This window comes from Sinohyriopsis cumingii, chromosome 11 (genome assembly GCF_028554795.1).
Source record: "Sinohyriopsis cumingii isolate HCF-2022 chromosome 11, ASM2855479v2, whole genome shotgun sequence".
Lineage (NCBI taxonomy): Eukaryota > Metazoa > Mollusca > Bivalvia > Unionida > Unionidae > Sinohyriopsis > Sinohyriopsis cumingii.
Window position 1 is genome coordinate 27,718,268 of NC_142971.1, and position 25,702 is coordinate 27,743,969.

The following is a 25,702-nucleotide window of genomic DNA, read 5'->3' on the forward strand; positions in this document are numbered from 1 at the left end:
TTTTATCACATTAAAGATTTCCGTTATTGAAATCGGTGGGGGGTGGGTACAAACAAACGGGAGGTATAGTCAGACTATAGTCGTTGTCGGGCTAGTTTAGTTGTGCGAGATTCCATCGTTAGTGCAGAATCTCTTAATTATTATTATTATTCCGACAACGATTTATTTACACATTCCTGGTCAGCGGACATACTAAAATACACATCAAACTCAGTAAACGCAGCGACATACCAAAGCCTGCAATGTTTGTTTTTTGTTTTTTTTTTCTTCTCCCACCCCGAGACCGCATCTGGGCGTTACTGTTGTCGTGCTTCATTGAAATGGTTGGCCCTTGTGGATTTCATCTTGCCAACCAGGCTTATCTACAAGGCATGGATTGGCTTTTGGTTACAAAGAAATCAACATTTTTCAGAAGCCTTGACGATGAATCTGGGGGGGCCTCACAAGGGGGGTGGGTGTCAACCCCGAGAAGGTCTGGTCACCTTACAAGGCTCGGATTGGATTTTGGCAATTAAGAAATCAAAATTTTCGTTTTCCAAGGCCCAGACTGTAGGAGGCGGGGTAGGGACTTTTGGCGGGTTGGGTGAGGGTGGGCTGTCGTCACCCTAAAAAGATCGACTGACCCCGCCCCCCCCCCCCCCCCCGCCGCTATGCGTGTCAGAAGTCAATCACTGCATTGTGATCTTTTTAAGGCTGATAACTGCAAATTTGTATATAAATTATTACAGGAGCTTCATATATTTAACTTAATTTCACATTCTTTTCTTTCAACCTATATTGTTTTGCATTGGTATAATTGGGTCATGGGCCACTGCATTATATGTGGAATCATGTTACAATAAAATGTGTTATAACAATGGAGAACTATATCCATTATGTATGTACGTACACAAAGCTGGTAGATATACTGCAGCAGTTATGAACAGTTAATACATGTACATGCTAGTTCATGCAAATAAAGGCTGTTTTTTTTTTTTTTTTTTTTTTTTTTTTTTCACACAGATTTCCAACATTGAGAAGATAGCTGCAGTAATGCCACGTAGATTCAAGGTAGAATTCCTTAACTTTCTTGAGAATATATCTTAACTAAAGTTTATTGCTCAAATACTGTAGTACAGCTGTATATAATAGTCAAATGGTTTATTTTGAATATATACCTAACAAATGTGAAATACTTTTGTTGTTAATTGATGCTATAAATATGGATAGGTGCAATTGTAGTGGGTGGGTGGTAGATAGCCAAAGTCTGTAAATTATATTTAAACTTGCTATTGCCGTCCTATGACGTGAGTGATAAATATTCAAGATAAATTTTTTGAAAGAATTTTTTAAAAATCATATGGAATGAGCGAGTTTAAGAGAAGGTTTGCACATAAAAATACCCCCCCACCCATTAAAAAATATTTAAGAAAATTAATTTACCACAGTATCCTACATGCGATTATGTTGAGTATAGTGGAAATGGTTTATCCTATAGCTATGCTTAGGTGCCTAAATTATGGAGCAGTTGTTTGTCTTGCTTGGATACCTGGCTTATTGTCTTGTATGTGTAAAGGTTTGCTTATACTTCAAAATACTCACCGTGTTATGGACAAGCATGTGTATTTTCATGATTATAGAACAGTACTTTAAATATTGCTATTTCCGGGCCATTTTAGACGGTATAAAAGTATAGGCAATACTTTACGCTTGACAACAAGCCAGCAATCCATCACTCTTTAACGGAACTTTTTTTTAAAATCCTTTCAAAACGTAAGATTAATATCAAGTTCTGTCATGGACTAGCATCCCCATATTTTTTTTAATATTTTTTTCTAATACAGATTTTAATACAAAATTGTGTCAATTAAGCAATACGCAAAGTGTGGTTTGCACGCATTTTCTGTTGCGTACAAGAGCGTGTAATTTACATAAGTACTGATCGGGTTCACACTCTCGGTCGCGAACCTTACACTTCTGCTAGGCCTATATCATCGCTGGCTCAGGTATTCCGGCCAAGATGTAGTAATGTGTGAGGGTTAGTGGAAGATTTACCGGTTAACAGGTGTCTAATTTCCACTAATTTAACATTATCTTGGCGATGGCCCTATCGGATAAAGTGTTTGAGCTTTTGACGCTGTTATCAGAACATTGAGTTTGTAATTTGGATGGGTTCAGGTTGATTCGGACCAAATTACGGCTGATTGGGACCTAGCTACGATGTCGTAGCCTTAACTTGATTTGTTGTGGTTGTCCACGAGGTACGAGTAAGGGTACTAATATTAGTACTAATTGGGACCTAGTTCAACAATGTAAGACATCGATCCTGATATTTTATATTTTTGGGTCGACCCATTGTTAGACTACTGCGGACCACATTGCAGGCCGATTTTTACCATTTGATATGTAATTAAGTTTCGTTTTTTTATTTAAATGTGGCATTTATTTTTGCTTCAACACAGGAGTCGGACGTTTTATCTATAAAGTAAGATGAAATCTCTGACAACACGAAATCACCCTATCGGTACTATAAATTAACACAAGGAGTGCAAGCGTAACCCCAGCTTCCGCTCGATTAGAATCTTGTCACGCGTCTTTAAACGTTTTAGGATCGCCAAAAAGACTGAAAAGCTACACATATCCATTCAAAAAACAGTAACATACCAATGCATAACTCTCGGACGGCCATCGCATGAATCTAATCCGGCGAATTTACCTTTATTTTCACTGTAACGGTCACATAGTCTCTCTACATGAAGCCTAGTGCGATAAATCAACCCCACAAATCTATGTTGATACTGATGGATGATCCGAAAATCAATATCATCACGGGTGAAGGGTAGTCCTAAAATGTAAGACATAGCGCATGTTGTTTTTGTTTTAGTGCTACAAAACATAAATATCAGCATCAAGGTCTTACATGTAGGACTAAGGTGAAGGGCTGTTTTGTTGGCCTACAACAGTGCTGTCCAACCCACGCCGCATGCGGCCCATGGGCTGATTTTCAATGGCCCGCAAGAGCTCGTGCAGCTATATAGTCGTTGCTTTTCAGTTTTCTGCTGTGGCGCTCGGCTTCAAGATAAACGTTTTTCAGTGGCCCATGATGTCAAAAAGGTTGGACAGCACTGGCCTACAGGAATCCATCAGGCAGAAGTATCCAATTCTACCATGTGGTGAATAACACTGAAAGTAATTTCACAAAATAAAATATTTAAATTACCTTTTATTTCAGATTGTATCATATGATAATTTTATTAAAATTTCCTGAACAGAAATATCTAGTTAAAGTTAGAATAGTAGAAATGATAGTTGATGATGTCATCACACTTACAGTAGAACCTGTCTTGAACAACCACCCCTTCTGCCAAAAAACAATGGATCTCATAACAGGTCATTACACTATATAATCAATAAATCTGTGCATGGAAATCCTGGGTTCTCAGAACAGGTGGTCTCTCATAGCAGTGTTCTTTCATGACAGGTTTTACTGTATTAGGTCTTACTGGACAGTTTATGTGGTGAATTTTCATCCGACAATGACCTATTGCAGAAAAATGAGAGTAATTTTACACTGAAGATACAAATAAAAAGAAGCTAATGATTTTTGTAGAAAGCATACATGTGAGATTTTGACTGGTAATCAGGTTAATTCCTTATACAACTGGTGGCTTTTAAAATGAACCAACACTGCCACCAACCCCTCGTTTTTATATTCATTTTGACAACAAAGAGCTATTTTGAATAGTTTCCTGTGGCTTGGCAGCTAAAAGAATCAGTATGTGCCTTATGCATGAATAAAGTTCACTAGTACTATAACAAATTAGCATACTTTTCATCACCCCTCAACCATCTCGATTTTTAGATATTTACCTCTGTAGCAGACATACATAAATATGTATGCCAAGTTGGCTGTTCATTTGCAGCCCAAGTTACGCATTTGATCTCCAGTGCTAGTCTAACTGTGACTGGCAGTCACCAAACAAGCCAACCCATTTTCTAGCCTAACTCAAAGTAATTCTAAACCACATTACAGATTTAGCTTCTCTGTGAATTTATAAATGCTAGGCTTGTGATAATTAGGTTCATGCCTTCTACCTTAAAAATTAGGGCGGTGTCAAAATATGAAACTATCCACTGAGACCTTAAAGCCAAGATGGATGCTGGATTCGGTAGTATTAAAAGATAACACAGGCTCTGCTCTGTGATCAGTACAGGTATCTGAAATGATAAAAGACGTGTGATAAAAGTCAAATAGAGCAGAGTCTGGGGTTACATTTGCACTCCTTGTGTTAATTTATAGTACCGATAAGGTGATTTTGTGTTGTCAGAGATTTCATTGTATTTTATTGATAAAACATCAGACTCCTGTGGTTTCAGATATGATAATATTGGCTATCACATTATTTTCAAATATGCTCAGCTATTCAAAACTGCTATCAAGGAAACACCACCTGGAATTTACATCAGATTATGGCCCTGTTCTGTGATGTTAGACCAGGGGTGGGCAAACTATCGCCCGCAGGACGCATGCGGCCCGCCAAGGGCTTTCGTGCGGCCTGCCAAGGGTTTTCATGCGGCCTAGGAACAAGTCATCATTTGCACTGACTGTTTATGTTACTCTGTTTATCAAATAAATGTGCTTCTTTTGAAGTTTAAGTTTTCAAATATTGACAACATATTAGCAACTGAAAATTAATTTAGATGTTATTTAGAAAAACCTTTTATTTTTGCTATTTCAAATATTAATTATTTTACTTAATGAACTATGCGGCCTGCGACAAGGTGTAAATTTGTGAATGCTGCACTTGCACTGGAAAGCTTGCCCACCTCTGTGTTAGACTGTATCTTGAATTTTATAAAATGGTGGTGATGTCTCTTTAGAAAGATGAAATATAAATTTACCAAACTTCATTTAAAGCACCACATGCTTTTTATTTTGTTTAATTCATAATGTACAATTTAATTTTTTATGCAAATTACTCGCACTGAACAAAAAATACTTTAGTCCTTTTTTAATCATTAATATTTAATTGCAAACAGTAATAGTGAGAACATCTAACCATCATTTTACGAAGCCTGTTTGTTTAATTTAAATGCTTTTTGCTGTCATTTTCCAGTTTAATGGATTTAAAACAATTATAGGACATGAAATGTAATGCAGACTTTAAATAACTTTGTGATTTTTGTTACAAGCATTTGTTATTATATGTGCTAATATAATGTATAGAAAAAATTCTACTCATAATAAGCCTAAATGGATTTGACATGTACTTTAAATGAAACATTTACTTTCAGATAACATTTGCAACATTTTCAAGGGTTAGGATGAAAATAAAATGGTTTGATGGTTTTTGTGTTTACTCTTGAGATCCAACTTAAGTGATAACACTAAAGTACATTTTAATATTGTGTTACTGAGCCAACACTGATTTATTTATATTTGATAAATATAACATGAAACAAACATGAGTTGCATATGTATATATGATTGTTGTTGGCATCCGTTAGTCTTGAGAGACGATGGAAGTGCGCCTATGAGATATGTCCAAGTTGGTGGTTATGCAGCGTCTGCTGTGGCTATGTAGCCCAACACGAAAGTGGCAATCCTTGCTGCACTTGAAGGTTGCATCTGGTGTGGAATGGAGCTGCTTCTTCCTCTGTGATTGCTTTTCATCAGCTAGCAAGCATAGCTTGTCCTCACCAGCTTTCAGACCAGTGATCAGAGCATGTCACCAGCTGGACCTGTCTAGAGCGAGCTCTTCCCAGGTGTTGATATTGATGTCAAGGGCTTTCATGTCGCACTTGCAGACATCCTTGAAGTGGAGATGTGGCCATCCGATCAACCTTTTGTCAGATGCAAGTTTCGAATAAAGAATGTCTTTGGGGATCCATCCATCATCCATCCAATGTACATGACCCAGCCATTTGACGAGATGTTGGCGGAGGAATGTGACTTTGCTGGGTATCTTAGCACATTCACTCACCTCGTTGTTTGTTACTCGATCATTCCAGGTGATCCTGAGTATGCGTTGGAGGCATCACATGTGAAAGGCGCTCAGTCTTTTCTCTTGTGAGGTGTACAGAGTCCAGGTTTTACTGGTGTACAGGAGGGTGCTTAGCACGCAGGCATGGTACACGGAGGTCTTAGTGTTTAGGGTCAGTATGCAGTTGTTCCACACTCTCTGCGACAGCATGGAGAGAGTTGTTGATGCCTTTCCAATCCACTTGTTGAGCTCAGCATCGAGCAAGAGGTTGTTGGTGATGGTAGAGCCGAGGTATGTAAACTGACTGACCACCTCAAGTTTGTAGTTGTTGATGATGATGCTTGGGGGGACCGCATCCTGAACCATCACATTTATTTTCTTTAGGCTAATGGTCAGCCCATACTCTTCGCATGCTTTAGCAAAGCAATCCATCAGGCGCTGTAGCTCGGCTTCTGTGTGAGTGGATAGAGCAGCATCGTCTGCGAAGAGCATATCCCTGATGGTTGCTTCACGCACTTTGCTCTTTGCCTTCAGTTGTGCCAGGTTGAACAGTATGCCATTTGATCGTCTCTGCAGGTAGATCCCTTCTGTGGATGTCCCAAAGGCGTGCTTGAGCAGGACTGCTAAGAAGATGCCAAAGAGCATGGGGGCAAGGATGCAGCCCTATTTCACTCCACTGCTGATGTCAAAGGGGTTGGATGTTGAGCCATCATATTGCACTGTGCCATTCATGTCATCATGGAAGGATCGGATCATCCAATTTTCGCCAGGATTGTGAGTCCATCTCTGCTGACCAGATTGAATGCCTTGGTGAGGTCTATAAAGGCCAGGAAGAGGGTTCTTTGTTGTTCTTTGCATTTCTTCTGCAGTAGCTTGACTGAGAAGATCATGTTGATTGTGGACCTTTCTGCACGGAACCTGCACTGTGATTCTGGATACACTCTGTCAGCAAGCGTCTGCAGTCTGTTCAGGATGACACTTGCAAAACTTTACCCACTATGCTGAGAAGGGATATGCCCCTGCAGTTGTTGCAGTTGCTTCTGTTGCTCTTGTTCTTGTACAGGGTTATGATGTTGGCATCACTCATGTCCTGATGCACTGCACCCTCATCCCAGTACTGGCAGAGGCGGTCATGCAGGTGTGTGAGCAGCACGCTACAGCCACACTTGATGACTTCTGCTGGGATGCCATCCTTCCTTGAGGCTTTACCCAAGGACAGTTTCTCTAAGGCTCTCTGATGTGATCACATCTTTCTTTGGCACTGCCATTGGAAGGTTCTGAATCAAATGTCTTGGAAAGAGCATAGGTGAATTCCTCAGCCTTGTCTGGATATGATGTTTTGCTCACATCATTGTGTGGTTTACCCTCTTGCCTAGAGTGGTGGATCTTCTTCAGCTGAAGCTTCATTTTCCAGCACACCAGTGAGTAGTCGGTGTCGCAGTCAGCATTGTGGAATGTATGGGTAAGAAGCACACCCTTTATGCAGACCATCTAGTAATGATCAAGTCCAGCTGGTGCCAGTTTTTAGACCGGGGATGCCTCCAAGACACTTTATGCTGTGGCTTTGTCTGAAAGAATGAATTGGTGATGTTGAGGTCATGGTACGAGCACATCTCTAGATGGCGCTGCCCATTCTGATTCATCTTCCCAACGCCAAACTTGTCAAGACAGGAAGGCCAAGAGTCATAGTCAGCATCCACCCTAGTGTCGAAGTCGCCCAGCAAAATAAAGTTCTCTTCCTTGGGAATTTTGTAGATGAGCGAGTCTAACTCATTGTTGGTATCTATTTGTGGTGCTTAGTGTGAGAGCATAAACACTGATAGGTTGAGAGGCCTGGTTGTTGTGTGGAGGCAGAGGGATAGCAGTCTTCCATTTCCATGTTGGCAGGGTTGTGTCATCCCAGCAGAGTGTTCCTGACAGTGAATCCAACACCAAACTCTCTGGCTTCATCTGCGCTCTTTCCTTGCCAGAAGAACATATAGTTCTTTTCCCTGAGGGACCCGGAATCTGGTAGTCATGTCTCCTGTAGCAAGGTGATGTCGACCTGGAGTCTTGCAAGTTTGTCGTTGATGACTGAAGTCTTTCAAACATCACTGATTATCTGGAGATCATCTGAAAGCCCAGTCAGGATGGTCCGGACATACCAGGTACCTAGCTTGAGGATTGGAGGTTTCATTGTTGGTTTTCTTTTGTTATTTCTTGGTGCAATAGTTGCAGTCCGCTTGTCAGGTACTCACGTACCTTAAGCCTTACACACCCAGCAAGGCAAGCGAATTGTGGCGGGACAGCACCTTATTGGCTGGCGGTTGCCCAGTTTAAAGCGGATGGTAGCTGTCCAGTGAAACCTGTTGGTGTCTCCAACCGTCAGAAGCAACCCCTTATGTCTGGCTCTACGTCAGTCAAGCCAAGACTTATAACTGGTAAACTGCTGCTTCCCGTGTTGTGTCGATGCTGTAGAGTGAAGCTGGAGTGTCCTTTCCAAGGTGCAGGCTGGGCAGGGTGATATGGAGAATCAACTGTAGCCCATGCAGCTGATCCCCACCTCTTCACGCAGCTGATGGATCCAAGGGAAAGGACAAGCTGATATGTCATGGCACCAGCTGCATCGCAGGAGTTGCTGAGATGACACTGAAAGCAATGCCAAGTCGCCTTAAGGACTCTGTCTCTGGATTATTTGTTCGGGTTTACTTCCTTAGGCTATGCTGTGAGAGGGTATAGTCGCAGGGCAGTCAACCCTTGTGTGTGTGTTTGTGTGTATATATATATATATATATATATATATATATATATATATATATATATATATATATATGAAATAAACTAGTTGAAACATAATAAATTGAAAGGTTTAATTCCTGTAGAAACAACCATGTAAAGTTTTGTAAACACAATGGTTTTTGTCTTTTATTTGTTTGTCTTGTCTATGTTTTGTATTTTCCTTTGAAAAAACTCTACATCATCATTGGCAGCTCAGTCTCGAGAGACCATTGAATTATGCCCTTGGTGTGTCTTCTGTCTCGGGTGTTGGCAGTGTCTGCTGTGGCTGTGCAGGCCTATGCTCGAGTGACAGTCCCTATTGTTGTTGATGCAGACATACTGGGAAGTCTGAGTTACTGGGGTTGCTGCCACACTCTTCTTATTCTCACGTTTCTCTGCCGCCAACTGACCTCTCCTGGCATCAGCGATTGCTATGCCCTTGCTTAACATCAGTCTCCAGGTGCCTCGATCCTCGGTCAGCACTTCCCAGCTGTCAGGTGAAATGTTGCATGCCTTCATGTCCCTCTTGCACACATCCTTGAAACAGAGTGAGGGGCAGCCGACTCTTCTGGTGCCAGTGGCCAACTGTCCATATGATGTCCTTTGGCAGCCTCCAATCCTCCATGCTTCGGGCGTGTCCCAGCCATCAAAGGCGGCATTTGGTCAGCAGGGAGTACATGCTGGGGGTACTTGCACACTGCAGGATCTCGCTGTGTGGGACACTGTCTTGCCAGCTGATTTTTAGGGTGCGTTTCAGGCACCGTATATGGAAGGAGTTGAGCTGGCGCTTTTGCCTCGTGTAGGTGCTCCAGGTCTCACTTCCATATAGAAGGGTGCTGAGAACGCAGGCCTGCTATACTTGGATCTTGATGTGCTCTGTCAGCACATTGTTTTCCAACACCCTCTTCATTAGATGTGACATGATGGTGTTTGCCTTTCCAAGCTTTTTGTTCAGCTCCACATCAAGCGAGAGTGTGTTGCTGATGGTTGACCCCAGGTAAGTAAAGTTGTTGACTGCTTCCAGAGTGACAACTTCAATTTTGTTGGAAGAGGCAATGGTAGTATCTTGCACACTGATGTTTGTCTTTTCCAGGCTGATGGTGACCCCAGACTGCTTGCAGGCATCAGTGAAATGCTCTCCCAGTCTCTGGAGGGTATCTTTGGTGTGGGTCACAAGAGCCGCATCATCTGCAAAAAGCATGTCTCAGATGAGCACCGACCTCACTTTGGTCTTTGAGCGCATCTGTGCCTGGTTGAACAGCCTCCCATAGGACCTGGTGTGTAGTTATACAACATCATTGGACGAGTCGAAGGTGTAGGACAGGAGCAGAGAGAAGAAGATCCTGAAAAGGGTTGGCACCAGCGCACAGCCCTGCTTCATGCCGCTGTTGATTGGGAAGGAGGCTGAGGAGAATCCATCATACAGGACTGTTCCCTTCATATCGGCATGGAAAGAGATTATCATGCTGCAGAGTTTTGGGGGGCAACCGATCTTACTGAGAAGTTCAAAAAGGACCTTGCTCTCTGCTCTTTTCTTTGAGTTGTCATAGGGAGATCATGTCTGTAGTCAGCCTGCCTGTCTGAAGCCGCACTGGGAGTCCAGGTACACATGGTCCACCAGCAGTTGCAGCCTGTTGAGTACGATGCAGGCATACACTTTGCCAACGACGCTCAGGAGCAAGATCCCTCTAATTATTACAGTCACTGCGGTCACCCTTGTTTTTGTAAAGGGTCACAATTGTGGCATCGTGCATGTCTTGGGGGATGGCTCCTTCCTCCCAGCAGAGGCAAAGTAGCTCATGCAGCAGCTGAAGCAATGTTGGATTCCCACGTTTGATAGCTTCGGGCAGGATGCTGTCACTTGCTGGTGTTTTTATTGTTTGGGAGGGAGTTGAGGGAGTTTATGCTGCTAAGGGCTGCATCAGTGACTGACATGTATAGCTTTGAGTAGTGCTCCACCCATCTGGCCATCTTTTGCTCATGGTCAGTGATCTTCTCTCTAGTCAGAGATTTAAGTGGGGCAACCCCTATCACTGTAGGGCCTAGAGCCTTCTTAATGCCACTGTACATACCTTGGATGTGTGTGTGTGTGTGTGTATATATATATATATATATATATATATATATATATATATATATATATATATACTATTTTATATTGCTGAAAGAGTTCCTAACTGGCCTGATTTATGAAAAGTTTCATAATGTTTTTCGAAAATGTTTTAATTTAAAGAATAACTTTGTTTTTCTTAGTCCAAACGTTCAAAACTTCATTTGAATAAAAAAATATATAGGTGCATTATCTCATATCTGTGTCATTGTGATTTTGGTTAGAAATTTACTTGGAACTAAATTTAAGAGCTGAAAATCAACGTTACATTTCTTACTATGTTTGCAAAAACAGCAATAAGTACTAAAATAAATCGGGGCCCCGAGTGGCCGAGTGGTCCAAAGTGCTCTCCGTTACGGATCATTGCCATCTCACCGCTGTCTGCGGGGGGTCGAGTCTCGGATTCTGCTACTGTGGGTATGTGAGAAAGCTTGCCAGTAGCTTCTCGTGGGTCGGTGGTTCTTTCTTGGGTTTTCCCGTGTTCTTCCTCCACCATTAATACTGGCCGCCATGTATTGCCTATCGTGTGCTGAAAAATGGCGTTAAAACCTTACAACAACAACAACAACTAAAATAAATCGGGTGAGCTCATTGTTTTTCTTAAAATATTTCACATGGTCTGAATCAGCCTGGCATTTTGTTCAGAGCAGGCCATAATTTGTTCCAAATCATTGCATAATTTGGTAACAATCAGCCATGGAGTGAAGTAGTCAGCATTCACTTGATGAATCTGGGATGTAGAATTTGAAAATCTGCTCTACATAACGGAAAATTTAGGAGGAAAATTCTCTACAATTAAAAAAGGGGTAATTCCCATCTACAATTAAAAATGGAATGAATTCCCGTCTACAATTAAAAATAGGGTGAATTCTCCCCTACAATTAAAAAATGGGTTAATTCTCTGAATTACAAAGGAAATTAAGGAAGAAATAAAGGTACGGCTTGTTGTGCATTTTATTAAATTTTGGTATTGATTTTGAGAAATCTTTGATTTCCGCAGTTGCCACAATCAACTTCTACCAGAATCAACCATGAATTTACTGTACCACAGGCTGTCACAGTTAACGTTGTAAATACCACACTCTTCCACAGTCAACTGTAAAATATCACATATACAGTATATATACTGTTTTTTTTATTATAGGTATAATATTAAGAATGGACACATAAGTATATTCATAATACACCGTGATATTATTTCAATAAATTTAGTAATAAAAAAGACTGAGCAAGTCTCATAAGATATACTGAAGCTGAAGGTATCCAATCAGCTTACCACATTTTAAGCATTTTGTCTGGCATTGACAGTATGGGTACTTTAGAGTGGAATTTTAACTATTCACTAATGAAATTGATGGGTGAAAAATATCATGCACAAATTTTAGATAAAAGTCTTTATGAAAGTGTACAAATAAACCAAATTGCAAGTACCCCCATCACAAGTGCCACTAGAACACATTTACATCCTAATGTCAGCATCATGTATAATTTTTGTGCAGCTGAATACTTAAATTTACAAGAACAAGAGGTAAAACAACATAAACTCTGCCGCTTTGTAATTTGGGGCCTGGATGTAACACCTACAAAGTATACTGTTTATTAATGACATTTTATGTTTTGCTGAAGGCTTCTAAGGTTATGCATGTTTATATAATGGGTTCAAAATCAATCCAGATAATTATAGATAAATATCTATTCTGCTAACCATATCTAAACTGTTCAAAATACATGTTTCCAAATGTCTCCGTGGTTACCTGTTAAAGTACTATTTATTTCACCCATCCTAATCCGGATTGAGATGAAACCTGATGGGTTGCACTTACAACACTCATTAATGAATGGTTTCTTGCAATGGACAGTGGAAAATTATTTGCAACTGTATACCTTGACATTAAGAAGGCCTTTCACTTAGCTGACAGTAATATGCTTAATTTATACAACTTGAAATATACATTTATCACTCGTGGTTCAAATCACACCCATCTGACAGAAGCCAACAAGTTGGTAACATTAAATCAGAGATGATGTCCCTCAACAAAGGAGTTCCACAGGGATTTATTGTATTAGTCTTATTGTTTATAAATGACCTGCTTTTGTATGTACACCATTCAAAAACTGATGTATTTTTGCTTGGAACGAGGCAAAGATTATCAGTGAACAGAAGTCCAGATCGTAAGCTCCATATCTTCAGCAATTAAATTGAAAATGTTGACACTGATAAACTATTGGGAGTTCATATTGATAAGTATCTAGACTAGTATAAGCATTGCTTATGTTAAGTAAACTCAAGAGTGTATCTTTTACAGAGGACAAAATTTTACCTTCCACACATCTACTGGAAATTATTTTGTAGTGGATTTATCCTTCCTCTTTTGGACCACTGTTGCACAATTTGAGGGAATACAACTGATAGTAATATTGACACAATCAACAAACTTCAAAAAAGGCAGCAAGAATTATCTTAAATTTGTTGTTTTATACCCCATCTGGAATTCTATTCTCGAAATTGAAATGGCTGAAACTTTAACACAGATTAGCCTGACATCAATAACAAATGATTATTGTAATACACCATTTTCAGAAACAAATATTTTGAAAAATCATTTGCTCACAATGATGCTATTCTTTGGAATCAACTCCTCAAAACAATTAGATCCAAAACAAATCTAAATGTGTTCCAAACAAAGTCATATGACTATTATCAGTTTTCGTTGCAAATATTGACAAATATGCACTCTAATTTATTATGGTTTTTTTTTTTTTTTTTTTTGCATTTCATGTACATGTATATAATCTGATGATGACCTTGTGAAAAGGTCAAAAGTTTAGGAGTCATAAAACTTATTTTACTAAAGAAAGGTATCTTTTGTTAGTTTCATTTCATGTACACTTTGTGCTTTATACTTAATTACTTACTAATTTTTTTTTTAAATTTCATGTATTTGCATTAGTTTTGTTCATCATGAGGGCATAAGGGGAGAATAGTACATTATAAGTGACTGAGTTACCCATATTAAATAAAGTATTATTATTATTACCATATTATTATTATTATAAACAGTCCTGCTGCTCTGGCACTAGCCAGTCATGAACCACTAGGTGATTGCAGAGTGTGGATATCTTGTACTTAAGGTGATAAAGAGGCTTGTTGATTTGGGGGTCAAAAGGTCAAGGGTAATGGTCATTGTGACTTGGAAAAAATTGGGTTTTGCACATATACATTCTAGAAATAAGTTCCTCAACTAAACCTTTGGTGGTTCGCGCTTAGGACAGGAAAGAAACCTAGAGGTGTTGGGACTTAAAGGTCAAAGTTAGCAGCAGGTTGGGGAGAACTGACCCCAAAAAAAGTGGCGATGACTTTGGTGGGGAACCAACTCATTAAGGCCACAATTTGCAAAATTGGAGCTAACAAAATTATAAGTAGTGTTGACTCATTGAACTATCCAAAGGCCAATATGAGGCTTGTATGCAAGTCTGGTCATACAAGGCCCTGTTTTTATAATTGGCCCTTTGTTAAAAAAACTTTGATTGCTTGGGTTCACAGCCCCCAACTATAATACTGTTATGGTAATCCACAGACAGTATGCCTGATGATGGGTTTAAACTCGCGAAGATTCACAATTTTGGCATGAGAATCCAATGACATTAACACTAGACTACGGCGAGTTCTGTTATATCAGTTAAAACTTATTATATAAAGAAATACCTGCTGATAATAAATATTTTTAATGCTGATTGCAGATAATTTATAATTATTTGCATATCTGAGTGTTTTGCTGAAATGATATATAAGCTGTGTCGTTGACACAAAATAATATCTGAGCCACAGGTGGTCCATCATGTATAATTTATTAAGCACCAGCTGTGATGTGGGCTGTATGTTATAGAGAATGATGAACAGACATACAGATAAAAAATTAATTACAGATCAAAAACAGGATTTATTTGGTGTCTGAGTATTTTAAATCATTCCTGTTATGTATAATCGTAGCTAGTATTTGATATTTGATTGAGCTGGTGGGGAACACATTATTTTTAGAGCAGTTATTTTGGCATGGCTATGTCTAAAATGAGTTGGATTGAAATCTAGTGGTAATGTCATTGGAATCTTATGCCGAAATTGTGACTCTTCGTGAGTTCAAAACCCAGCATCTGGCATATTGTCAGTAGATTACCATAAGGGTATTATAGTTGGGGACAGTGCCCCAAGTGCTCAGAAATCAGCAGAAAATCATACCGATCACTGATAATTCATGCATACCTTCCATAACATTAACGTGGTGGTGTGATTTTGCACCCAGCTGGTTTGGCCTGGGGGTGGGTGTGCACAAAATTATCAGTGATGTATCTACCATAGAGCCATATATTTTTTGTGTGGCTAGGATTGGGCCATTGTCATGAAATGAAAAAATAACAAAACATCATAGAGGCCTCAGAATCAAGTAACTGGGCTAATAAGTTTTTTAACAAGGGCCTGGTTATGAAAACTGGGACTTGTATGACCAGACTTACATACAAGCCTCAGATTGGCCTTTGGATAGTTTAATGAGGTGGCACTCAACAGTTTCGTATTTTGCATAGGTTAGAATTTTAAAGAAAAAGAATTTCCCCGGCTTTCCTCACTAGTTATACTGGCTATTTAAAAAAAATATCTTAGGTATAATTTATGTTATATGATATTGATGATGACTGTTTTTCCACATACATTTCCATGGTGGTCTGTCTGAATCTTCCCCAACATGCTGAAAGTGTTCAGGATGTGCAGTCTCAGGATTCAGGTAAGCAAGAGTCTTCAGGGTCTGGTTATGAAATATAAACTTAGCTATCATCTTTACTGTAACTTCCCCATAGAAATTCATCACACTCTTGAATAAGCAGCTCAGCAGTGTTGGAGGAATGTCATCTGGGTCGCTGTCATTTGTGTCACGTTAGGCACATCATATCTCGTTTGTTGTGTGCTGCATACTTTTCAGGATCATTTTTTTCCACTAGAAATGTTCAAATGTGTGTGACAAATTGTGCAGTACACGAAGCTTTCTCCTTTTCATTATGTTTCATACATTTACATTCGTCTAACCAAGTACTGTTGAACTTGCAAACATTTATATTTTTCCAATGGCATATTTTACTTTGAATCTGTTTGCATACATTTCAATATGGTACCAACATTATTATATTTCCAAATAGTTCAAGAACTGTTATATACATGTAAGTTTTTTTATTTCCAGGAGTTTTTTTTGCAAATCAGTAGATCAAAAGATGGGGTCTAAAATCAAACTGTTGAGCAATCCGAGAGACTTGTTATGTATGCACAATGAAAATGGAGATAATCTTACATGAAATATGGCCACATGTTGTCCATGTTGTTAATGTTATTGCTACTTCTCCTGAATGGATGGTTGTATCCACTTAAAGATTTCTTATGATGTCTGTTTGGTCTTAAATGAAAATGATGCCAATCAGACATCCAATATGGCTATCATGGTAGCCATCTTGAAAATCTTATCACTTCTCATCCTGAATTGATGGTCATATTGACATGTAACTTTCAGTAAAAGACTGTTTTATGAAGTCTAGTTGGTCTTGAATGAAAATGGTGCCAGTCTGACATCCAGTATGGCGGCTACATCCTATATGGAAATGTAGCTGTTTGTACATTCTACGTGTAAATCTGATCACACTTCCTTATGAATGTATGGTCATCAACATTTATTTTCATGAAATGATTTCTTATGGTGTCTAGTTGTTCCAGTGTGAGGATGGTGCAGGTTTTTAATTCAATATGACTGCCAGATGATTTAAACACAGCAGATACTAAGAAGTAATGTTTTTATTTTGGATTCCTTGAAATTATTTTTGGGTGGAGCATTAGTCTCTTGAAGGTACACCTCTCCCTCGATAACTCGCGCACAATGGGGTCCACAAACATAGACCACACTATAAGCAAGGCACAAGTTACCGAGGGACCTCCAAAAATTGAAAAAAATTGCTTTGACATCGAGAAAACCATGGAGGGGGGGCAGCATTAGGGAACTGGGCTGTTTAATGACTGAATCCTCATTTTACAATCACATCGATAATAATATTTAATAATGCACTTTTTCTAATGAAGTTGTTCGTTAATCTGTTTAAATAACATTTTTTCTCTCAGAATAGCCAACATATGAAAGGTCGTTCCAACTGGGTTGAACAACCATCGCGTGTACGCGAAAAATCTGTGTATTACGTCACTGCCTTTTGTTTTCTTGATGAGTCTGGTTCCCGTAGTGGTATATAATAGTATCTTGCCAAATTGGTAGTCCACAATTTGGGAACTAGACTAACTGTTGATACACCACCAAACAAGATTCCTTTTTTCAAAAGCACACGACATTTATTTCGTGACACGTCTACTTTGAAACTCAAATTTTTATTTTTCAGTTAGTACAATGTTAATGTCATGATTTCATTGGAAAAGTAATAATGAAATTTCTTATCATCCATGAGGATATCTCTAAATGCCAGTTCAAGAATTCTCTGAAACTCGCTTTCTAACAATGGTCTGTATCTGTGAAATCAAGCTCTTTATTTTACGAAGTATTCTTTTCGCTTTGCTGCCTTGTTAGCTTTGATCACAGTTGTGCAAGAGTCGGTTAATTTAAGGTAGTTTCTGTTACATACACAATATCATTTATTACAGTGTTTGATTGATCAAATGAAGTGAGTTCACCCGACATACGACTGAAGCTGCTAGATTTTAAGTTAGTCCGATTTTTGAGCCTTTCAACTTTTCTTTTATTCCACCTCTTTTTTTAAATTCAAAAGACATAATTAACGTGATAATATAAAGGAGGCCAACTTTTAATTCAGTGCAACAATACAACAAATACTTCCGCAAGTCATTTATCAAAACATGGTCAGAGAAACGCTCGCGGACATAGCTGTTACGGTAGATTGACCCATTTTATCTTTAATTACAAAAGGACACATTGCACTTATGATGATTACACTTAAAAGGAACTAAAAGATGAAAATAGAACACAAATTTCAATTGATAAAAACATTATTTAATTTGTATTTATTTATTAATGTACTGCCTCCACTCGGCGTAAGTGACATTTTCATTGATCGAAATTTCCTTACATATCGTTAATTGCGGTGTACTAGAAATGTCGTTTGGAAAGAAAATGTAAAAAAGTGTATAAATAATTTTTAAATTTGATATTTCATAGTGTTTATTAAAATTTCCAGGTCCTATCTAACGTTTTCAATGATAAAATGAGTGATACATGAAAGTTTCCAGTACCAATTTTGATCACAATTTTCTTCAAGTTCAACAAATAGGGATACATTTTTGGGGTATTTTCGGGTTTAAAAAATGGGATCCACGTCTGACACCGCGTTATAAGCGGGTTTGCGAGTTAACAGTGCGCGAGTTATCGAGGGAGTGGTGTACTGTCATTTTCAGAAGTAGCGGGGGTGAATTCTCTTTCAAAATTTTCAGTTATAGATAGACATTAGTCCTTCATCAAATAATCTTGGATTGTCACATGTCTACTGCTCTGTCTATTTTACTGAATATGTCATCCAACTGAGTTATCATATAGATACATATTGAGTTTTGGTTTTTACATGAAAAGTTGAAATTCTCTTCTTAATTCTTTTTACCCCAAAAAGAGATAATGGAATTAGCTGCTGTGTATGTTAAAAATCAGTCAATATTAATGTGTTATTTTCTTTCTGTTTTCAGTTGATGTATAGAGCAAAAAAGAATTCCAGCAATTTCCAATGAAACAACACAAATTTTCTGTATTAAATCACTTACAGCATTTCCTAATGACAGTATAAAGACTGTTCTGACATGGGAACAACACCAAATGGGGAAATAATACACCTTTGTGTAGGAGGAGTGGAGTACAAAACTACCAGAGCAACACTTTGTAAATATCCAAACTCCATGTTGGGGGCCATGTTCAGCAGCACTTTGTCAACACATGTGGATCAAACTGGCTGCTATTTTATAGACAGAGATGGTGAAATATTTAAATATATTTTGAATTATTTACGCTCCTCAAGACTTTCTCTCCCAACAGGGTTTGCAAATCTGGATCAGTTATCCTTGGAAGCTGACTTTTACCAAATTTTGCCTTTAATCAAAGAACTTAAGGAACTGAAAGAGATGGAACAACATCTTAGGGTCAGTCCTAAACATTTCTTGGAAATAATAGAGATCAGGTTTGGTGATATTGCTGTGATGCCAACTGTAAACTCACAAATTAGGACAATCATTTCTGGGCGGAAGGATGTGATTCTGTTGTCTCTACCATCCCAACATATTCACCCGTCTGAGTCAGAGAGACTAAATCTAAATTCAGGAAATGACTTTTGTGAAATCTTGTTGTCTGGGAGTAATGTTCGGTTAAGAGCAGGAGAGCACTTGAAGAGTCATGGATGGGACCTTGTGGAATCACACATGTCAACTTGTCCAGTTGGAACAGATGCTAATGACATTGTCCACAGCTATAAGGATAGGTGGATGATCTCAGCTTGCCAAGTGCATTAGAACAAGTCTTTAACATAGTTTTTATACCCTCCCCTCTCCTACCCACACCAGCACCACCTCCACAAACTGCATGTTAAGTGGAGGCATTTTCATTTGCTTCCATAAGTCTGTTAATTTTCATAAGACTTAAGCTTGGTCAGTAAGGTATATACATTGAAACTTCTCTACACAGACAAATGAAATTTGTTTGGCATACGTAGATGGTCATATTAAATGTCTTTGCCATTCAAGCAGTTTTGGTGTTTTTTTGGGGGTGGGTCTCAAGGGTTATAAGGGTTATTTTCTCTATGTACTTTGAATTTTGTATGAAAACCTGACCTGAGCAAATAAAACTATGATCTTTATATGGAGATTTAGATGAGATCATAAGAATTGTGTGCCCTTTACATCAACTTTGAAAGTTTTAGTATTTTAAAATAAAAATTATAGCTTTGTTTATTGTCACTTGTTGGATCTGAACTTGTGCACATACTGTATGTGCTTTACCAGAATGAAAACAGATTTGTTTCTGTACATGATTTTCTACAGGATGTGTGATTACCTGAATCTGTGCTAATTTTAATTCATCTTTATAAATGAGCAACTGGGTGAAAATTATGTTAAAAAATGATGTTACATATCAAAACTTTTAATCTTCATTAGTAGTATTAAAGCTCAGTTAGACTTCTAGATCAACTGCCATAATCAAGTGCTTACAAAATGACTTCTAGATCAACTGGTATAATCAAGTGCTTACAAAATGACTTCTAGATCAACTGGTATAATCAAGTGCTTACAAAATGACTTCTAGATCAGCTGGTATAATCAAGTGCTTACAAAATGACTTCTAGATCAGCTGGTATAATCAAGTGCTTACAAAATGACTTCTAGATCAGCTGGTATAATCAAGTACTTACAAAATGACTTATAGATTGGCTGCCATAATCAAGTGCTTACAAAGAGACTTCTAGATCAACTGCCATAATAATGACTGCTCTGGTGGCCTAGTGGTTAGATCTTCTACCTGGGATGCAGTAGGTTGTGGATTCAAACCCCAGTCAAGTCATACCAAAGACTTATAAAAATGGTACTAACAGATGTCTCGTTAGGTGCTCAGCATTAAGAGATTAGTGTTAGGACTGGTCGGCCTGGTGTCAGGATAATGTGAATGGGTGGGACATCATGCTACATGTCTGCAATATGATGCCCAAGTGCTAGACATCACTATAAACTGCCACATTGCAGATATCATAGTGATATAACTGAATTTTTTAAAAAGCTGCGTTAAAAATCCAGATCACACACACACATGCACACAAACTGCCATAATCAAGTGCTTACAAAGTGACTTCTAGATGAACTGCCATATTCAAGTGCTTACAGAATGACACTGTTCGAGTCTCAGATTCAGCTTATATGGGTATGTGAGAAAGCTTGCCAGTAGCTTCTCATGGGTCGGTGGTTCTTTCCGGGGTTTTCCTGGGTTCTTCCTCCACCATTAATACTGGCCGCCATGTATAGCCTATCGCGTGCTGAAAAATGGCGTTAAACCCTACATCAACAACAACAACAGAATGACACCTAGATCAACTGCCATAATCAAGTGCCTGCTTAGTGACTTCTTTATAAACTGTCATAAAGTACTTATTAAGAGACTTCTTGCAATTGAGCAATCAGACTTTCTCATTGATCGTCTAGTTATTGAAAGCACTTTATAAATTGATGAACACCAATGTATACCTGGATAGACAGTGTTTGTAAGTGGCATATTTCAACATTAGTTGTTGTTGTTGTAGGGCTTAATGCCATTTTTCAGCACTAGATAGGCTATACATGGCGGCCAGTATTAATGGTGGAGGAAGAACCCGGAAAAACCCCGGAAAGAACCACCGACCCACGAGAAGCTACTGGCAAGCTTTCTCACATAACCACATTAGCCGAATCCGAGACTCGAACCGACGCAGACAGAGGTGAGATGGCAGTGATCCGTAACGGTCAGCGCTTTAGACCACTCGGCCACTCGGATTTCAACATTAGTAGCTTTTGTCTAATTAATGAGTAGTAAGATCAATCTTTGGATTTTTGTGTGGAAGCCCAATATACTGATCATTTGGTCTGTGCACTCTAAACTTCCCCATTGTTAGAGTGCTTTACTTTCCTTTTATTTAAATGCTGTTTTTTCCCATTCCATGTCCAATTTGAAATTTAGCTTGAATATTCCCATATCATAAGCTAAATACAAACTTTCATTGTCTAAGCTTTAGGGTGGACTTGGCATGTAGGCCATGGCAGCCAGCTTAATGTTTTTAAATGAAATACAGCAGTTGGTTTTTTAATCTTGTAATTTAATTGGAACCTTTTTCACTGTTGAAAAAGATTTGTATCATTTGCATTTTTATATCTCCTTAATTTGGAATGAAGTATCCACACTTCATTTCCTATATATCACTATAGGTCATATGTTTCCACACAACACTTATTTATATTGTAAAAAAGCATTGCTGTGAGGCATATCCTGTCTCTGCTTTCATCTGTTCATTAGAAAATAGAGGATATAAAGTTCTGCTTATGGATTTGACATTTTGGATGTGACTAAAATTTATTTGTTTGGTGCTGTATTTAAGTCCTTATAGAAATGCATCATTAGGTACCTTGGGTTATATGAATGTTGAAATAATTTTCACTTCTCCATAATTTTCTGATATTTATAAGTCATTCTGTAGTCCTGTAAATTATTTATTCATTATTTTGTTTTTTTATGTGATATTATTCTGAACAGAATATTAAACTGGAAATGGTGATTTATACTGCTTAATATAGGCATTTTAAAACTCGGATAATATGGAGTGTCAGGGTATTCTGGTAATATTTAATGAAATGTTTAATCTTTTTCCATGTATCAAAGGATTTATGAAATCTCTTGTGAAAGGGTAGAAGAAATTGCCATTAATTGTGCAGTTTAAAAAAATAATTCTTAACCAGGAATATTGTGCAATGTACAGAATAACTCAGACCAGTTATTTTTGTCTGATTCCGTATATACTTGCTTATAAGTTGAGTCAAACTGCAAACAGCTAAGATCCTGATCTTCCATAGCATAATGTGATGGCAGATCAGGGTCTGTGTTGTTTATTGTACTAATTACATCATACAAACTGCACATACCCAGATCTGCCAGCATATTATGTGATGGCAGATCAGGGTCTATGTTATTTGTTGTTCTGATTACTCATAACAAACTACACTTACCCAGATCTGCCAGCATATTATGAGATGGCAGATCTGGGTCTGTGCAGTTTGCAGTTGGTCTCATCTTAAAAGCAAGTATATATGGTACTGTTCAATGTATGAAATAAGTCAAAGGAATTATTTTTTCTTGTATATATACTGGTTTTGATGGAAGAGCTTATAGGATGCTTAGTTGTCTATCACCTGTTCATCATCGGTCAGACAGTAACACAGGTTGTGTTTTTTTATGGTCTTCATCTTAAACTACTTGGAAGACTGCAGTGAAACTTTATACATTCTAAATTTAAATGGTACACCTGAAACATCAAAATATGGCTGCCAAAGTGGCAATGATATTACTACCTCATGTAATATACTGCTCCAGTGGCCTAGTGGTTAGAGCATCCACCTCAGAAGCGGGAGGTCGTGGGTTCAAACCCCGGCTGAGTCATACCAAAATATTACAAAAATGGTACTAATATCTACCTCGCTTAGCGCTCAGCATTAAGATGTTAGTGTTAGGTCTGGTCGGCCTGGTGTCATGATAATGTGACTGGGTGGGGACATCATGCTACATGTCTGTGGCATGATGTCCCAGTGCTAGACATCACTATAAACTGCCACATTGCAGACATCATATCAATATGACTTAATTTTTTTTTAAAGCTATGTTAAAAATCCTAATCACACACACACACACACACACACCCCTCATGTAATGAATAGTTGTCTTAGCTGAAAATTCTGTTAATCTGACATTCAGTATGGCTCTCATGGCAGCTATCATGAAAATCATTTTATTGCTGCTGCTCCTGAATGGAATGTCATGTTGACATGCAGTTTTCACCAATATCATTTTTATGGTGTTGTCCTAAATGGACATGATGTTGACCTTGCATTAAATATCGCCATATTGACAGTCTTGTTATTGCTACATATACTTCTTCTGAATGGATGGTCAAATTAATATTTTTTTGGTTTGGTCTTTTATGGCACAGCAGCATGAGTAGGTTATTTAGTGCTGAGGCAGTTGGAAGTAAAGTGCCTTGCCCAATGACACACCATGATAGCTGACCAAGGCTGGTCCATTGGTAGGATTCACACCCCCACCCTTTTGACATCGAGTCCATCATGCTAACCACTAAGCTATTGCAGCTCCGTATCAACATGGAGTTGACACCAAAAGACATCCTAAGATATCTAGTTGGACCTTAAATTGTACAAGTCTTCAGTCCAATATGGAGCCATGACATTCATCTTGAAAATCTTGTTATTGCTCAAGAATATTTGAGACAGTTTTAACACCCAGCACTTCAAAGGAATATATAGTCTTATCTTAGATTTCTGGAAATTCTTTTCAGCCAGTGGAACATAAGTCTTTCACTATATTCTTGTTAAGGAGTTGAAGTTCTTATATTTTTCTTTTGAAATGGAAAAGCACTTTTTACTCCAGAGTATATTATGAAGCACAACAGAAAGTTGATAAATATTCTAAATTAATCTTAGAGAAAACAACGTAGTTATGCTTTGTATAATTCTCAAATACGACTATCTTTTCTACTAGAGTGACCTTTATATGCAATACCATTCCCAGTATCTAACTTGTCAGAGAAACCAGGTATGTATACATATGGTGTTGACTCAGTCAGGACTGTCTTAAGGGGTGGATGATACAGGGGCCAAGCCCAGTAGATGACATTTTGCAGATTTTGCAGTAATTTTTTTCAGGTGGAGCTGGCAAGGGCAACACTTACCCAACATGCCATTTCATCCATTACAAATTGTGATGGCCCTAGACCCAGTATAACATGTCTTAATAAAAATGATGATTAAATGAACACCACATTGTTATTATTTCAGTTGGCTAGACTGTTAATCCCTTAAAAAGTAACATTAAAACCCCCAATTTTATTTCTATGGCACAAATGAAAGTCCCAATCAGATCCAAACATTTTTTGGAGTCAGCACTGTCCCTATGGGGTCAAAGAAAAAACCTTGTTTAAACCACAGTTCATACCAAACATTCACACAGTACCTGGGTTTTACATACAAGACAAAATGCTAATTTTGTTCATTGCTATTGGCCCATAGTTTTGCTGGTACTGGGTATATGTATGTGTATTGTCCCATTGGTCCCCGGATTGGTGTGAGGATATTGTCCTAATGGTTGTATGGCTATTGTCCTAATACTATAGTCCCAAAATAGGTTTATGGCTATTGTTCTAATGGTCCCTGGATATATGTATGGCTATTGTCATAATGATCCCAATATTAATTAGTATAATACTATCTGAATTTATACATAGTGTGTTGTAGTTTCTTTCTTAAATTTTGTGTTTATTTCTTAGCTTATGAATTTCTATAAGGTGCTTGTAAATTTTCAACCTGAACTAACCATTGTAAAACCTGCATTTGTACCTTGTGAGAATATCCATCATTTCTATGTATAGAAGACATATAATGTTATTCATTTTTCTATGGAAATTTTCACAGAGCATTTTGTAGGCAGATGGTTTGAGTGGGCATTTTATGTCTTTCATTTCACTGTGTGGAGATTATAGCAGAACACTCCTTAATATTTTAAGCCCTTTTATAAATATGTAATTAAGCTAAATGCAAAGATGTTATTTTTTGCATCAGTTTGAATTATTTTAGAGAAGATTTCATGTACATGTATTAAAGTTGTTTTTTGTCATCTAGGTTTGCCCAAGGAATTTTGCTTTTGTTCTAATATTGGTATAATAAATCATGATACACAGAATTTCAGATTGAGTTTGGTTTTATTTTGTTAATTGCAGATACCATTGTTTTGATTGGATATTAATTTATTATGATACTGTAGCTCCAGTCTTTTTTTAAAAAGTAAAGTATGATGGTAAAAAATAGCAAATTTAAACATTAGCAATTCAGTTCACACTGAAGATAACACGGAATATTGGAAATTATACTTAGCAGTCCTATTTATTTGCACACTAGCCTCAATATATTTAACCTTATATTACATGTATGCACACCCTAACTGAATGAACATTTGCTTTCAATTGATAAAATAAGTTGGACTAAAATAATATTTTTTTAACAATTTATAATTTGGTTTTTTTTGTCTCTATATACAAACAGAGC

The 25,702-nt window shown here is 38.0% G+C and overlaps 1 protein-coding gene across 5 annotated transcripts; it reads left to right on the forward strand.

Annotated features, from left to right (window-relative positions):
* The first annotated feature begins 1,948 nt into the window (after nt 1-1,948).
* On the forward strand, nt 1,949-25,345 carry LOC149787818 (BTB/POZ domain-containing protein KCTD6-like). Of its 5 annotated transcripts, XM_089974032.1 has the most exons (3): nt 1,949-2,291; nt 15,580-15,608; nt 18,560-25,345. In XM_089974032.1, the coding sequence occupies exon 3, from the start codon at nt 18,671-18,673 to the stop codon at nt 19,370-19,372; it is 702 nt and encodes a 233-aa protein (XP_089830158.1). In that variant the 5' UTR covers nt 1,949-2,291; nt 15,580-15,608; nt 18,560-18,670; the 3' UTR covers nt 19,373-25,345. The 5 variants fall into 5 exon arrangements, with proteins under 5 accessions (XP_089830158.1, XP_089830157.1, XP_089830156.1 ...); XM_089974031.1 differs by lacking the exon at nt 15,580-15,608; XM_089974030.1 differs by lacking the exon at nt 15,580-15,608 and having other exon boundaries at nt 1,949-2,240.
* Nucleotides 25,346-25,702: the final 357 nt, after the last annotated feature.